The following is a 17,837-nucleotide window of genomic DNA, read 5'->3' as shown; positions in this document are numbered from 1 at the left end:
ATCGAGCCCCGCATCGGGCTCCCTGCTCGGCGGGAAGCCTGCTTCTCCCTCTCCCACTCCCCCCTGCTTGTGTTCCCTCTCTCGCTGTGTCTCTCTCTGTCAAATAAATAAATAAAATCTTAAAAAAAAATAAAAATAAAGTCATGTTATGAGGTTGTCATTTGTCTCTCTCCCACATTAAAAGAGAAGAGAAGAGAAAGAAAAGAAAACGCAGAGTGTACAGGATATTTAAAGGATGGTTTCAAAAAATCTGAGGTTTCCAGCTACTTGGGTTTCCAGGATCCACCAGCTGCCCGACCCAGTGGCTGCCCGGCCTCACACGCATGCTCTGACTGTAAGTCCTCCGTGTCCCCACCGTGGGCAACTGCGGTTCCCTCCCTCCCCGCTGGCCTACCCAGCCCACTTCTCCCCTCGAAAGAAATCTGTGCTGCAGCATATGAAATATTTAAGCTGCTTTTCTAAATATATATATATTTTTAGCCTACAGTCTATAAAATATTTACGCTGTTTGTCCCTCCCACCCCCAGATATCTGCATTATTTACAGTACGATCAGGAAAACATTATGCACGTTTCCCCCCTATTCCGTCGTGTCACTGGGCATGCACAAACTGGGAAAGGCAATGGTGAGTTCTCCTGCCAAGTCACAGAGCAGGCCCTGGGGCTATGGGACATCACAGGAGCTCCAAAGCCAGCCAGCCAGAACCACAGTCCCCCCTGAGGGACCAGGGTGCATGCACCACAGACTTTCTGGGGGGCGGCTGTAGATGCCACGCTCATGCCCCACTACTGTTGACATCTCGCTGCTCCCAGAATCTCCCATTTATCTCCGGCCTCAGGCACCCTGCCAGGTATGACTTCAGTCCTCACTTAGGTGTAAGAGAAATCTCTCTTGCTTCGTGCTTCCCCCATCAAGGCCCTTGGTGAACAGGGACAGCAGTTGTGTGACCTGAGATGGGAAACTGAGACTCCTGTCCGTGTCGCTGAGACACTTAGGTCCTGGATCTTTCTTAAAAGCCAATTACTTAAACGTGTAGCCTTTTCTTTCAGGAAGTCCTCCTTCTTGGGACGCCGGGGTGGCTCCGCCGGTTAAGCACCTGACACTTGGTTTCGGCTCTGGTCATGACCTCAGGGTCCTGGGATGGAGCCCCGAGTCAGGCTCCATGCTCAGCGGGGAGTCTGCTTGGGACTCTGTCTCTCCCTCTCCCTCTGCCCCTTCCCCCCTTCTTTCTCTCTCCCTCTCTAAAAAGAAAAAAAGAAAAAAAAGTCCTTCTTGGTAAAAGTGCTAGTTTTCTTACTTACAATGTGACCTTCAATTTTACAGTTTTATAAATGAGACACGCCGATAGATTATTATTATTCAGAAATAGATAAAACAGAAAGTAAAACCACCTTTGCTCTGTAATCCCATTCTCTAAAGATACTCACTGTTAACAGAGAGCCTTCTAGAATCTTCCAGGATGGCTTCGGCGTTTTGTAGTAAATGACACCACACTATACAACTTGTTTTCTCTAACCAGCTTCTATCACGCAAAACATCATGGACATCTTTCCATGTCAGGTATTATAATTAACAGATTTCTTACCTTTGGACATTTAGGTTGTTCTCATTGCTTTGTAATTACATATAATATAATCAGCAACCCTAAGGGAGGCTAAAAAATTGATCTTTGGTACGTGAAGGCCAAAGCTGGGGCCGGGAATGAATGCTGGGCTTTTCTGAGCCTCTACCGCACTGTCCCAGGGGTTGGCCTGCCTGGGAGAGAGAGGCACGCCACCTCGGCGGGGAGCGACCTTCTGCATTGCTCTGCAGGACACGCCTCCTTAACTTAGACACCTCCACTGAAATGTCAAGGGTGTAAAATCAAACTCCCATCTCCTGGTCGTTGAACTCAGGGGAGCTTTTCCCTTCCTCCACCTCCTCCATCTCCTCTCCCCACCTCTAGTACCTCTACTTACCCTGCCTCTGTTTTGAATCTCTAAAATAATGTGACAAGTTAATGATGGTACAATTATCTAAATGTTTAACAGACATGTTATCTAAGTGAGTCGGATTGAGATTCCATCCCGCTGACAATAAACATCAATGGTGGAGCAGAAAGCGATAGGCAAATTATAGCAAACCCTGCAATTTCAATGCTATTAAATTTGGAGGAATAACAGCCTTGAGGCCTGTAAACTCTGAATAAAATAGGCCCTTGTGTTTGTCCAACTATTAAATCAAAATGCTACCAACATCCTAGAAAAAACAAGGCGATTTATGGCTTTTCAAGTTTCAGTTACACATTGGTTTTTATTAACTCCTTTCTGTCATCGGGCGGCAGTGGTGTCGAGGGAGACGGGAGAGCAGAGGGGAAAGGGTGCGAGCTGGAAGCAGGGTCAGAGGGATAAAGGAGAAACACGTGGGATGAAGAACGGGAAGGCAGAGGGGGGGGGCACCCGGGGTCCGAGTGGGGGGCTGAGGCTGACCGTCAGGACTTGCGTGAGGACAACGTTAGAGAGAAGGAGCAGCTCTGAGCAGCAGAACAACGGGGGTCCCAGAAGCCCATCAGACTCACCACCGGGGCCCCCTGACTCGAATCCCAGCCCTTCTACTCAACAGGATGTACTACTTAAACCCCTGCCTGGATGGGCTGCTGGGGGGGGGGGGCGGGGGGGCCCCCGCTCTGAGCCACAGTCCTCAAACACCAAGTTCTATCGTTCCCCTCAAATTTCTGGGATAATTTTTAAGAGGCAAAAGAGCTTCGTCTTTAATCCCTTCTTCAGACACAGCATTCACTTAAATTTTTATTGAATAAGCTTCCAAATAAAGTGAGAGACATACATGTCTTCTGGTGAGGGACAGAACCCGCAGACATCTAAGAACAGCCAGAGCAAGAAGCCACCACTGAAGGCGTGCTCTCCATCCCAGGCACTGGGCTAACTAAGTCCCTTATGGGGAGTATTTTATCCAGGCCTTACGACAACCATATATTATTTAATCATAGTTTACAAAGGTGAAAATTAAGGCGGGAAAAAATGTAGACTATCAATACGAGATCAGAATCAGGCTGTGCTTGGAACCACAGAACCCCAAGAATAGCAATTTTTCTTGCCGAAGTCACACACCCAATATTTGAGAGAGGAAGAGAAACAAAGCAATTCGTTCCATGTCACAAAGCAAGCCTGTGACAGAGCCCAGATAAGAACTCAGTTCTCCTCTCATAACTCATTGTTGCTTCCACACACCATGCTACCCCCAACACAACAATGACGGCCACCATCATTCCCATGATGACGGGAGGCTGGCGAAGGCAGGGACCCTAGGAGTCCCGCTCGCTGCCGTATCCCTGTCCTGGGGCCCAGCATCAAAGTCTGGCACAAAGCAGATATTCAAGAGGTCTACTGAGTAAATAAACTTCAACCTTTTCCAACCCAGATTGGCCTTGGGTGAACTTTCCTTTTCCATCCCTAAAGACAGTCAAGCACCACCAATCCCCTTAAAAGCACCATTCAAAGCAGCAATGCTTCACATAAAAGGTATTGCAGTGATGAACGGGCAGAGTATGGAGGATTTTTAGGGCAGTGACATTATTCTGTATGATGCAACTCTGGTAGGTACAGGTCATTATACATTTGTCCAAACCCACAAGACACACGACACCTAGAGTGAACCATAATGCAAACTGTAGACTCTGGGTGCTTACGGTGTGTCACTGTAGGATCACGGGTAACAGCAAAGGTCTCACTCTGGCGGGGGACACTGACAATGAGGGAGGCCGTGCGTGTGTGGGGGCAGGGAGTATCATGGGAATTCTCTGTACTTTCCACTCAATTTTGCTGGAAACCTAAAATTGCTCTAAAAAATAGTTTCCTAATTAAAAAAAAAAAAAAAAAAAGCATTGCCCCTCCAGAAGGTGGCCAGCGGGGTCCAAGAGCCACTAGGGTAAAGGATGTCTTGTCTGGGCCAGCAGGTGACAGCTGAATTGTCCTTCCCTACTCCACAGTGAGCAGCTCCAACAAAGCCGAGAGCCCTGTGCTTGGAAAATAAAACTCTCTATTAGGCGTCAAACATGCCTTTATAGTAACAGCATGAAATGAGGTCAAGAGTAAGTCTACGCTGATGCACTGACTGGACGAACAGCAGCATATGACTCTCCCTCCCAAAGTGCCCATGACGTTCCCTGGCCGTTCCCAAGCTCAGGCTTTCTCATGTTCAATTCCTTGGCACGCCACGTGAAATGCTATCCCAATCACCCCTGATATTTATAAAAGTCAAACGCTATTATGTGTTCAATGGGGAGGTCACGCCAACTTGCACAGAATCCCTGTGTTCCTCTAATGACCTGTCCTCCCCCGTGCCCTCCGGCGTGGGCAGGGGTTTGAGGCTCGCTCTGCCTTTCTGTCCCTGGCAAGTTTTAGGTAGATTAAGTTGTTTGTCGTCATCTAGCCCTTCGCCCTCCACCCCCTCCTCCCCTGGGGCCGGCACCTGGTAGCTGCCCCCGGGAGGAAGAGGTAGAATAGTTGCTGGTTTTCGGGGCCCAGCACCACCTTTGTGCCAGATCTGGGGCAGGAGAGGGGCAAGGCGGGCAGCCATCCTGAGGGATGGAGTGTGGCTACTCCCTTTTAAATCCTCAGCCCCTACCCGCCCCGCACCTCCTGCCTCCCCTTCCATGCTCACCCACCATAGGATGTACTCCAAGTAAGGACTTCGCTTTCTGTTCTCAAGTTCAGAGCCAGAGACGGCCGCTGCAGCTTCCCCCAAGCATCATTAAGCAGGGATGATAGAGGGGCCAGAGGAAGCAGGGAGCTTGCAACCCCAAGGTGGGGGGGCATTATCATACCTTCTGCACCTTCACAGGGGAGGGGACGGTCACCCCGCGCAGAGCACGTGCGTGCATGTGCGTGTGTGTGTGTTCTCACTGCTTCCACCTTCCAGAGCTCCAGCAAGATACCTCCTAGCCTCCTTCCCACTGCAAAGGAGAGCACTCTAGGGCAGGGCTCTCTCCAGCGCCCGCTCTCCGCTTTCCCCAGACGGCAGATCCCACAGCATGGCTGCCCTTGGCCACCAGGTGTGTCAGCTGCTCCTGGACCATGGGACCGACCCTCTTGCAGCCAACACCAAGGGGAGGGGAACCAGCATGTCAACATTTACATGGGCCTAACTGGCTGCTTCTGGGACACAGGAATGTGGAAACGAAGCAACTTTTTCTAGGCCAGGAAAAGAAAGCCCTTATTCCATAGTCAGAGTCGAGCTTGGAGTGGAAGTAAGGACTCATGGGTTCTAATTCTAATTTGGCTTGTTTGTTCTCAACTGACCCCCTTTTTCAAATATGGGCTTCTGACCCCTGACTTCACAGGCTTTTGGACAGGCAGAGTAGATCCCTGGTCTACACATTAGGTTCAAGGTCCAGTCCCTACTGGGGAGGGAAGACAGCATTAAAACATGGGCTCTGGGGTGCAGAAGGCTAGGCATCCAAGCTAGCTATACCCCATGCTGGCCTTCCTTAATCTTTCTGGGTCTAAGTTTACTGTAGCAAAGAACAGGGAGGAAAACTGTGTCTGTGTTAGGACTGTAGCCGAGACTTAAATAAAATTAGAACTCCAAAGTATCCAATAGAGTACAGATATTGTATTATCTGTACCCAAGGCAAGTAGACCCACGTGGTTCGTTGACTTCACAATACTGTCATCTTCAGGAAAGCAGGGACCAGATTTTGTTCACCGTCATATATTGGGTCCCCAAAGCCCGTGCATATAGTAGGCACTTTAAAACTCATGGAATAAGTGAATGAACGAATGATGGGACCAAGCAACTGCATAGTCTAACTCAAGTCACTACCCTGGTGAGCAGGTGGGGGGCTGGAGGGGAGAGATGCATGTCTTCAGGACAAATCTAGAGATCTAGTTCAACCCAGTGTCCTAGGCCTCCAAGATGACCCTTAAATCTGGCAATGGCTTTAGCCATATGTGTCTATCTCTTTTCCTCACCAAGGCACTAGGAGGGCCTCAGGCGGGATGACAGACACAGGAAGTCATACTTGAAGAAGGCAGGGACCCAGAATTCCCAGGCTCCTGATGGTAGCAGACATGGGCCAAGATACCAGCAGGAGACTCAGGATTCTTGAGCCTTCGAGGGTACCAACCAATGAGGCCTCCTCTAAAACGTGGCCCGGCATGCTCCTGGAGCTCCTGGAGGGTGAAATACCTATGCAAGGCCTAGGCTGAGTGCTTTACACAGGTTATCAAATTAAATCCTCACAATACCCCTTATACGAGAGACCGTCCTTACCCCGATGTTATGAAAGAGGAAACTGAAGCTTACAGAAGTAAACAACACGCCCAAGATCATAAAACTAGGATTGGTATCTAGACGGTCTGACAAGAGATCCCAGGTTCTGGGGGCCACTATGAACAGAACACCCCGAACTGCACACTCTGACTTCAGGCCCTGAAGGGGCACCTTTCCGGACGCCTATAAGGCAAACCTAAGCCACCCTCTCGGGGCCCAAACTTGCCCAGTGGGTAAAGCCCTCTAGAGAGCCTCCTTCCCCCTCCCCTGTCTTTGGGCAGGTCTGTCCTCCCCAGACAGCCATGCACTCAGACCCCCTTCCTGCTCCTTGGGCTCTCATAGTCTCTCTGGCCTGACCCACACAGACCCGCGCGGGCCCCACCTTCCCCATGTTCACAGCACGGGCAGGTGGCTGCTCGGATGTCCCTATATATGAATGAAAAGGCTGAAAGTCCCTACGGGTCTCCCCGAAGGCCCCTCACCGAGACCTCTTCCTTCCCGCGCAGGGCGCGCTCAAGACCGTCTCGTCCCCCTCGCCTTTAGCTCAGAGCCAAGGTAGCTCCCCTGCCCTCTAATTAACACCACCCGATCCCGGCTCTTGCCCCCAGGCCTGTTCAGGTCCCAAACGGGGATGTACAGTGGCTTGAACAACATTATGATTTGTAAAACCCACTCCTAATTAGTTTGACTTTGAATAAAGAGGGTAATTATTTTTAAATTTATTAACTGCTGCCTGGCCGGAGAAGTTTCCAGATCAAATGACACGGAGAAGCTATTTCTGTTCAGTGATGCAGCAATTTATATTACTGATCGGTCATTAAAACCTCTGGCACAAAACCACTTGTGTTTCCTGAGCCAAGATAGTGTCCATGTGTCAAATTTCAAACCAGGAGTATAAATTAAGCCATTAATGGTATTTATCAGTTTATCTGGACTTAAAGAACTACTTACTAACTTAAGACATGCCCGATATAGAACCCACGTGGTACACTGGGTGTGCATGTGTGTACGTGCGTGTGTACGCATGTTTTCTCACTTTTTATTTTACTGAACGGTTAAAAAAAAATCTGATGTGTCAATGAAGTACAAGCATCCCAGGGAGCCGCATAGCTGTTAATTCCTTGCTGCTCTGCAACCCAGCAGTTTGGAAGCAGCACTGTTTTGCAATATGTATTTGTCATAATATAAAAGGTGTAAAGTGATCTCTGTTTATCTCCTCAAAGTCTTCGCTGTACCAAAACAGAAAGCTGAAATATGACAACAAAGCCCGAGCCCAGCCCAACCACAAGCATGGCCTCCCAGAGCACCAGCCAGAGCCCAGCCCACCAAGGTCTTGGGGGGAGGGGCGTAGTAGAAGTCACACACACCCCACGATAGAAATCCGGGTTAAGTGGGGTCCAAAGGGGGAAACGTGAAGATGTCGTTCGTTTGGCTAAAATGGAATGAGAACTACTTTCTACAAAATTCATTTTTTGGTTTCAAAAACACCTAGAAGACACCATGATCACTCATCTGATGCAATGCTGCAGGTTAGCTCTGTTAGTCCCCAATATGGCGGCTTTGGGAATGGAACTCCCAGACTCAATTCATTTCAGGCAAGTTATATCGCGTCCCGGGAGGGGGATGCAGGTGTTAGGGTGTTGAGGATTCTTAGTTAAATGGGTCACAGGGATTTAAAAGAACCCTGCCCAGACAGGGCCCTGAGCAAGATGATCTCTGAACAAGTTCTCCCCAGTCTTCAGCCACACACCTGTGGACCACAGTAAGTCACTCTGGAGGCAGGTGGGGGGCAGTGAGAAGAGCGCTGAAGTTGGAGTTGGGTCAAGTGCCAGCTCTCCACTTCCTAGTGGGTGGCTTCTAGGCCTCCGTTTTCTCATCTATTAAATGGGTATAATAGAGAAATGTGTTTTATCCGGTAAGGTATCAGAAACAAAGAGCAGCATGACCATGACTTTCCCTCTCCCCAGGGTCTCGGCTCCTTTTCCTCTTCAGAGCGCTCTTGGCTCTCTTGTTGGCTCTCCAACTGTACCTGGCACCCCACCTGTCTCTTCCCAGCCCAATAACCTCAGCGTTACTGTCAGCATTCCTTGTAATTTGGCCGCTCCCTGCTCCATGCGCCCCCTTTCCTAGAACAGAGATGGCAAATGGATGTCCAGTTGTGTCCTTTCTTTGATTATTAGATGAGTCTGGGGAACTACCTGGGTTCTGCAGGCAACGGTGCTATAAATGAGCTCTGCCGTGGGTTAGGGAGAGCCACTGCCGAAGGATAACCCTGCTGTGCATCTGTCCTTCACCCAGCCAAGCCTGCCTGCACTAGGAGTGGCCCAGTGCCAGTGACCACTGGGGGAGCGTGCCCACAGCTCGTGCCCAGGCGGGGAGGGAGCCGTTCCTAAAGCATCCCCCTTCACCTCTCATCCTTAATTTGGATTCATTTTCTCCATTTCTCGTCCCTTTCAAGAGCTCTACTGACTCAACCTGGAGATAAAGCTAAAGTGAGGCGGGATGGGCTGGGCCCACTTCTGCCATAGGAAGGATGCACTGTATTTCTTTTGCAGGTGAGGAGACCCCCAGGGCAGAAAAGACGAGTAACAAGTCAAGGCCATCATCCTACCAGATTGTGGAGTTAGAGCCCCATCTCGGGCTTCGGACTCAAACTCCAGGCTCTTTCCAACCACTAGTCAAATAGACTTTTCTGGAAGGCATTGGCCACTTTCAAATTCTCACTGACTTAATAAATCCTAGAAAAGCATTGGTCCTAAGATGGCTCCCAACTTTCAAAGCTGCATCAACCCAGATTCTAAAAACAAATAGAAATGTCATTTGTGCCATTGAATTGTATGCTTAAAAAATAGTGTAAGATCCCAAAAATCATCAAATTGTGTATTTTTAAGAGGTGAACCGTATGGTATGTGAATTCTATTTCAATAAAGTTGTTTGAAAAAAAAAAAGAGACCATGTCTGCACTGATCACTGCTGTATCCCCCTCCCCCGGGGTGGGGGGTGTCAGGCACACAGAAGGTGCTCACTAAGTGCCCCGGATCTGTTCGAAAACAGCCTCCCCTTCTGCTCGCCATCAGGGACTCAGCCTCCGCCTCTGATCCTTGCTGGGAGGTGGCTTGCTTCCTCCTGCTGCAGATTTAATCTGCATGCACAGCTCAAGCGGCTCACCGCTCAGTCTCCACAGGCCCCAGATCGGAATTCGCAGAGTGGGATTCTCTGTCATGTGTGGTCTGGCAATAAGAAACTGGTTGGGACCCGGGACCCCTGGGGCTGGCCCTGGCTTTTAAGACAACTAGCTCCGGAACCCTGGGCAAAATCACTTGGCCAAGTCACCTTCTCTATATAACCAAGCCAAGGAGATGCTCACCCAGAAAGCGCTCCTCCAGTTGTCCAGAGCAAGGCCCCTGATACCATGTTTTCCACCTGGGAAAGGCAGATCGTGGGAGGTCACAGGACACGGAAATACCGCTGACATAATGGTGGTGACAGCAGCAATGACTGACTGGTCTTCCTTCTTCCAGACTAGCCCCCTGTAGTAGCCTGGCAGCCAGTCTCCAAGATGACCGCCATATACCACTCCGTATTTGTCTGTCACGACCCCTTGAGAAGGGGAGTCTAGCCTTCCACCCCCTGAATCTGGGGCTCACCTGTGCCTGCCCTGACCAATAAAACATGGCAGAAGCGATGCTATAGGTTTCTGGCCTAGCTCAGAAGAGAGCTGGCAGCTTACGCTTCCAAACTCTTGGGGCCCTGGGCTGTCCTGGAAGAAATTCAGGCCACTCTACTGTGGAGGGAGGCCTAGTGGCAGAGCACAGAGAGTGAGGAAGCTATCCTCGATGTCCAGCCCCGTTGGGTCTGCAGACGACCTCCGGACCCACATACGGCTTGACTGCAATCTCATGAGAGACCCCAAGTGAAAACCAGCCAACTGAGCCCAGTCAACCCACAGGACTGTCAGAGATAATAACACTCGGTGGCTTTAATCTGCCGATGGAGTGGTTCATTACACAGTAATTACTAAGCGACACACTCTCCGTGGTCAATTCCCAAGGAGCCAGAGTGAGCTATTACACACATAAATCAAGTCATGTCATTCTCCCATTCAAAACCCTCCAATGGACTATTATCTCCTCTCTCTATACGTGTTTGTGCACATGCATGTGGGTGGGATGTGTGTGTGTGCATATACTATCATTTATATACCATATAACATGTAATTCATGCATTTAAACTGTACAGTTCAATAGTTTTTAATATACTCAAGAGTTGTGCAACCATCAATTTTAGAACATCTTCATCACCTCCCCCCGAGTCACTCCTCATTTCCCTTTAATTCCCCCAGCCTCTGGAACCTACTAATTTACTTTCCGTCTATAGATTTGCTCCTTCTTGATGTTTCCTATAAATGGAATCATACAACATGTGACCTTTTGTGACTGGCTCCTTTCACTGAGCATGATGTTTTTTAAGATTCATCTATATTGTACAGTGTATCACTCCTCCACCCCTTTTTATAGCCAAATAATATTCCATCCTGTCCATAAATGACATTTTGTTTATCCATCCATCAGTGGGCGGACACTGGGTCATCTCTACCTCTGGCTATTATGAATAATGCTGCTATAAAAGTTCATGTGCAAGTTTTTGTGAGAATGTACGTTTTCATTTCTCTCAGTAAACACGCAGAAGTAGAGTTGTTATGCATATGGCAACTCCATGTTTAACCCTTTGCAGAACTGCCAGACTGCTGTCCAAAGTGGTTGCGCCATTTTGCATTCCCACCAGCCCTGTGTAGGGTTCCGATTTCTCCACGTCCTTGCCAACACTCCTCACGGCCCGTGTTTTGTTTTATAGCCACAACCCGATGGGTATTAAAAACAACTTGTCATTTTGATTTGCATTTCCCTTATGATGGCCCAGTGGTGTTGAGCATCTTTTCATGCACTCATTGACTACTTGTCTATTTTTGGAGAAATGTCTATGCAGATCTTTTGCCCATTTTTTTCTATTTCGGTTATTTGTATTTTTATTATTGAGTTGTAAGAGTTCTTTATCTTTTCTAACTGTAAGTCTCTTATCAGGGATACAATCTGCAAATATTTTATCCCCCTCCAATGGACTTTCAGCACAGGGAGAATAAAACCCAAATTCCTTACTAGGGTTGAGAGACTCACCTGATTTTTTACCTCATCTGCCACCACTCTCTGCACTCACTCCCTGCCCACCCCTCCCTCCCCCGCCACAAGGCTCCTCATGCTGTTTCCTGAGCCAGTCAAGTTCAGCCTAGCCTCCAGGCTTCTGCAAATGCTTGTTCCCTCTGAGAGGCTCACTCCCTCATGTCAGGACTCTGCTCAGATGTCACCTTCTCAGAGAGGCCCGGTCATTTAATCTAAAATATTACTTTTCTCCCTATCACTCTTTTCCCCTTATCCTGCTTCATTTCCCCACTAGCATGTATTATTACCTGACCTTATATTACACACTTACTTGCCTATACCGTCTCCCCATTAGAATCTCAGTTCCACGAGGGGCAGGAATGCCATCTCTCTTGTATGTTACCATACCTTAAATGCAACAATCATGCCAGGCACATTGTGGGAAGGCCATAAATATTTTAAATACATCTACTCCTATGTATGAAATGCTTACTATGGGCCAAACACTCTGCAGAGCACTTCAAATAAAGTATCTTAATTCATCCCCATGACAACACAACGCTACGGAGGTAGGTATGATTATGACTCCACTTGGCTAACGGAGGAAGTGACCCCAAGTAAGAGAGTTTCAAGGATGAATCCCTGGTCTTGTGGGCAGGCAGGGCAGAGCCAGGGTGAGACCCAGGCCATCCGAGCTGCAACACTCCGGGCCCCCCTATTAACTTGGGCAAGTCACTTGTCCCTCCTTGGAGGGCCCTCGTCCATGACACGGGAGGTGCCTCCGACCTTACAGAGTTACTGAAAGCTTCCCCCGGTGACATGGGGTACGGCCCTGGGCTACACTAAAGGTGACTAACGGTGTGATGGGACTGAGGCCGAGCAACCGGGCCTCTAACACCAAATACGGTGACCTCATCATCAGCTGAATGGTTCACACGCATCCTTCTGTAGACACTGCTTTCTTTTATATCATGACTTGACTCACAGCAGGAAGACCAGACTGCTGTGGCCACTGAGGGTTTCAGAGGTATTCAGATAGAGTACGAGAGGTTTCCTGACCGTTCACCAAGGGAAGGGGATGCTAGATAACATCGCGAGCCTTCTAAGACCTCAACAAGAGCATGCTAGAAGGCTCTGTGAAGACGGGACTCTGGTGGCCTGTGAGACCTCATCCAGGGCAGCCTTTGCTATGGGGCAAGGTCACACGTGGACATTCCTGCCAGCCAGCCCCACACACAAGTGTAGCTGAATGTGGCACAAGCTCCCCAGGACATGACCAGATGTCATGTTTGTTGAAAGAGGCTGCCGCCAAGCTACCTCATGCGTGCGCTGGCACACGCTGGAGGACCTGGAGAATGGGGATCAGTCAACTCACCAGTATGGGTCTGCCTGTGTGTCTCCAGGGCATCCTCCTTCGAAAACTGGGCTCCACACTGGTCACAGACAAAGGCTTTGGCACCCGCTGAAAAGAAAGGGAGGCAGTCACCGTGAGAGTGATATTCCGTTTGTGGGGAAGGGGTCCTGGGCCGAAATCGCATAGGTGGATGCTGGGTGAGGGGGCTGGATACTGGTGAAGATCCCGAGTCAGGGACCGTCGCTGGCCCCAGCAGCCAGCCCAGCCCCTCCTCCAGAATGTGACCACCCACCCAACTGAGCTCCAGATGCCACCATTCAGGGGTCTCCCAGAGAGAAGAGGGAACAGAGTCAGAATAACCGATACAAGCAGAGATGGGGTCTCGATGAGATGCCCCAAGAGGCAGCAGGATTCTGGGGGGCTGGCTCCATGGAGAGGAGTAAAGATTCAAGAAGGGGAAACATGCCCTGTTGCTTAGGTTGTACCTTACGGGAGAGTAGGAATTGCTGACATGCCTCTACTTGGACAGCCCCTAACTCAGTACGTCCAATACTAGGCTACCTGCCCCAACGACCCCCTGCACCTGACCACTTAAAATCCCTGAATGGCTCTCCTGTGTCTTCAGGATAAAATCCAAACTCCTCACCAAGCTCACAAAGCACTTCTGGATGTGCCTATCTTTCCAGTTTTGTCTCTCGCCCCTCACTCTTGCTGCCTGGTCTCCAGTCCCACTCAGCCGGTTGGGTTCCCTGAAGGGGTCAGGCTCTTCCCCACTGAGAGGCCTCTGCGCATTCTTCTGCTCCTCCTATGTCTGACACTCCAGCCCCACCGGATAGCACCACCTATGCACCAGCTTCCATACTTCTGTCCCCAAGTCTGGAGGATGCAGCCCTTCCCTGTGCTCCCACAGCACCCCGTATGTTCCAGATCAAAGGCTCACTGTATGCTCTCCTAAATGCCTGTGGACCCATCCCTGTCTCCTGCCACACTAGAAGCTCTCCGAGGGCGGGAGCGTGTCATCACATGCGTGGCTGCATCGGCCCAACACCCATGGGAACCTATTATTACTGTACATATTTGTGGAATCAACAAAATCAATTCAGTGTGATTCAAATTGATAAACTTTTTCCAAACCGTTATTTACAAGGCTCAAAGTGACAAGGCCACAGCATCAAGACAAACAGGGCTTTTTACCATTTGCTAACACTCTTCAAGGCTCTGATAAAGTGATTTCATTCGGGGGGCACCTGTCTCCAGCCTTGGCCGTTTTCATTCCAAATGTCTACTAGATGCATCCCTTGCACTGCATGTCGATTCTCACTGCCCCATCCAGGCCCTTGTTGGGTGGTGCCCAGAACACTGGCAGACTCAGGATGGCCGCCAAACCCACCAGCTGGTCTGATTCACCCAATACATGCAGGTGCCCTGAAGGCCGCTTGCTTCCTTCCTACTTCTTGCTCAAGAACTTACACGGCTCACAATCTGCACTGATTCTGAATTCCTCTATGTGGCTGTGAGACCTGACCAGCTAGCCACCCAACTCCATGGGGAGCTGTCTTCACCAGCCCTGGGTGGAAGCGCTGGACCCTCCCTGAGTCTCTGCGCGTGAGCACAGCCTGGTCCCAGTTCTCTGTCCCATTCCATCCTCAAGACCGGAGCGTGCGCGCATCAAGCATGCCGGCTCCGTCCTGCCCTTTCCGGGACTCTCTCCACATCGTTCCTTTCAGTGCTGTGTTTTACATTTGTATGAGAGTCTCAGAAGAGGCAGAACTTTTCTGAAAGATTTTTTTCATTTATTTGACAGAGCAAAAGAGAGCACAAGCAAGGGGGGACGGGGCAGAGGGAGAGGAAGAAGCAGGCTCCCTGCTGAGCAGGGGGCCCGAGGCGGGGCTCGATCCCAGCATCCTGAGCACCCGGGCGCCCCACGGCAGAACTTCTTACACATATTTATAGTAGAAACCTAGTGCTGCTTTCCAACCATCTCCGCTTTCCTGAGGCTCTACCAGATACCAGGCACGATGCGAAGTGCTTAAGATGTATTGTTGCCTTTGATCCTACCAACCATGAAAAGTACATATTGCTATTACCCCCCTTTAGCAGACGAGAAACCCCAACCTCAGAGAGGTTCAGTAGCTGGCCCAGCATCACACAGCGGGTAACAGAAGGGGATTCAAACCCGGCCAGCCTGACTTCAGAGCCTTTGTTCTTAATCTCTGTGTATTTGGGCTTCCCTAGGCCTCCACCTGCAAAGATGCTTCACGGATGAGAAGGTGAGGTATGGGCTTCCCTCCCCCCAACTCAAGAAAATAAAATTCCAATACGCCCCTTTTATACATCAACGTTCTGCGTAAAATTCTAGCTGGAGAAATGGTTCCACTACTCTTTTTGAGAAGTTTTAAAAACTTCTTCCTTAGAGTAACAGCACATACTATAAGGAACAGAACTCAGAATACGATTTGTACCTGTATAAGCTTAAATTAAATGGCAATAAAGAGTTCTTGCCAGTGAAGGGAAAAGGATCCCAGAGTGTGTATAGAATGCAGGTCCTAGGAGAACAGTGACCTTGTCTATATTCCAACCGATGAGCAAAATATACCATCTACCAGGTGGCTCAATAAAAACATTAGTTGACTAGCTGAATAAATGAATGAAAAAGTGCCCTAGGAAAGATATGGAGTCACTTTTCCTTAAGAGCTTCAAATACAGGGGCGCCTGGGTGGCTCAGTCTTTAAGCATCTGCCTTTGGCTCAGGTCATGATCCCGGCGTCCTGGGATCGAGCCCCGCATCGGGCTCCCTGCTCAGCGGGAAGCCTGCTTCTCCCTCTCCCACACCCCCTGCTTGTGTTCCCTCTCTCACTGTATCTCTGTTAAATAAATAAATAAAATCTTTAAAAAAATAAAATAAAATAAAATAAAGAGCTTCAAATATAAATATTGCCAGTTGTATTAGGTGGCTGGAGTGGAATTCTGCCTGGAGACGGGGTGGTCACGATCACCTCCGGGTGTCCCTTCAAGCTGCAAGGTGTCCTTGGACCAAGGACCGTTCGTGCCTTCTACGACTTCCAGAAGGAGCTTTTGAAGGAACTTGATGGCAAGACAGTCCGTATGCGTGTTCCCTCAGGTGGCGGCCAGGACCCCTTCAAATCCACGTACACTGGAAATGCAGCAAGTACGTCAAAGAGCAGCGCGGACCAGGCAGGTGGATGACGCTACAGCCTTCCTGCCCCGAGAAATTCTCCCCAGTCCCGACTCACTAGCCAGCAATGACTTCCTGCAGATCTGGAAGGGATCTGACTTTCGCTGCCTTTCTTTCTTTGCTTCTCACAGTTCTAACGGCTCCCTAAAGAAGAGAGCAGATGGGGAGGCCCAAGGAGGGCAGCGGGGACCGGAGAGCCCCGTGGGCTCAGCCTCAGGCAGGAGCCCTGCAACCAGGTGAGGAGGCTCTGCGCCGCCACCTCAAAGGGATGTGGTGCAGAGGGTTCTTAGAAAACAGCCATCCACACAGTGACAGCAGCATCAGCTTTAAGGACCGAGAAGCAGAGAGGAAGGTGGGCAGGTAGGAAATGAAGGGCCGGATGTGTGCCATCGGACAAGTTCAGATGAAGATAAAAACAGATCAGCACATGCGATATTGTCAAGGTTGCCGACTTGGCCCGAGCCTGACCACATCTGGCTGCCCTCAGCGTCCTCCCCTCTCCCCGCCTGCCCTGCTGAAGTCACGACACTGAGCTGAGGCTGTGAACGTCCCCTGGCCTCCGTGCAGAGCCTGGTCCACCCAGATGGGTCAGAACTCCTATCACATGCCAAGACCGCAGACGTTGGCTCCCATCTCAGGCCCCACTCGGGAAGCTCTGGGACTGCCCCCCACCCCCACTGAGACCCCCGCCCCCCAACTCCCCAGGGAGAGCCCAAGAGCAAAGATAGGTACTTCCTGGGCCCGGAAGCCCAGCAAAGAGAGGCAGAAACCCCCGCTTCCCAAGGAGGCATGTGCCTTTAAATTGTCTCTGTAATGGCTGGCTCAGAGGCAGAAATATTTGGCAGCCCTGAAATTAAAAGTGATAAATTTCCTCGCCAAGCTTTGATCAATAATAGAGGCCTCATCTGTTAATCAATAAGACAGTCTCTGCCTGTTTACTGTGCATATGTTGTTCGCTGCTGCCTTCACTGTGATGTCAGGTTTGCATTCAAAGCAATTCAAGTGTGTATAAACCACATGGCTATTCCCAAAATGCATTACAGTGACATCATTCAGGCACTGATACATTTATAAAGCATCAATGCGAGGCAGCGATGGAGGGGAGGAAAGAGGTCATGCCAGTGAGCACAACAGATGCATGGGAAAGATCAGCATTTACCCGCCCCCCCAACGTTCCTGGGGCTCATCTTGGGAGTGGGGAGAGCACCAGGGCATGGCACAGGTAAGGGATGGCCATGCCTTGCCATATCCTACCTACACACAGGGATGTTCTTTGGATGTCCATTAAGAGTATGTCCAAAGGTGGATTACAGTAAATGAACAATGGGACAAAATCCCTGCCCTCAGAGAGCTTATGTTCTAGAAGGGAAGGCACATCTTAAAAAACCCAGTAAATATAAGCCAGGTGGGGACAAGTGATGAAAAGAGAAATAAGTTAAGAAGAGGGACAAAGAGGGACAAAGAGGGCCAGAGCCTGCTATTTTATGTGGGGTCTGCACGGAAGAGCTCTCTGATGAGCTGGCATCTGAGTGGGGAAGCTGAAGGAAGAAGCAACACCCCACCCCACCCCCATCGAAGGAAACCCATTCCAGACAGAGGAGGTGGAGGCCAGCAGGCTGGAATGGGGCCAGTGAGGACAGAGGGAGAGGTGCGGTCGAGGAGGCGGATGGACGGCAGGGACAGAAATTAACCGCCAAGAGAGAGAACAGCCGGAAGATGGAGCAGGCTGGACCCTTGCCACCCTCCCTCGCGATTACAGATCTGAGCAAACAGCACCATCTAGAGTGGGAAGAACTGGGTCCCGGACCTGCCCGGCTACTCATGGCTGTGGGCACCACAGAGACCGTCCTTCCCGAGCTGG

At 50.0% G+C, this 17,837-nt stretch overlaps 1 protein-coding gene across 4 annotated transcripts in view; it reads right to left on the bottom strand.

The window, feature by feature from the left end:
* The window catches only part of ZBTB16 (zinc finger and BTB domain containing 16), a 184,767-nt gene that overhangs the window by 49,067 nt on the left and 117,863 nt on the right, over nucleotides 1-17,837 (bottom strand). For all 4 annotated transcript variants that reach the window (XM_035722771.1, XM_035722773.1, XM_035722772.1 and 1 more), the window contains exon 4: nucleotides 12,802-12,888. In XM_035722771.1, coding sequence (XP_035578664.1) covers nucleotides 12,802-12,888 — 87 coding nt within the window. The remainder of the gene's footprint in view (nucleotides 1-12,801; nucleotides 12,889-17,837) is intronic.

Source organism: Zalophus californianus, chromosome 11 (genome assembly GCF_009762305.2).
Source record: "Zalophus californianus isolate mZalCal1 chromosome 11, mZalCal1.pri.v2, whole genome shotgun sequence".
NCBI classification, from domain to species: domain Eukaryota; kingdom Metazoa; phylum Chordata; class Mammalia; order Carnivora; family Otariidae; genus Zalophus; species Zalophus californianus.
Note: the sequence above shows the minus strand (reverse complement) of the source record. Positions and strands in the feature narration are given on the sequence as shown.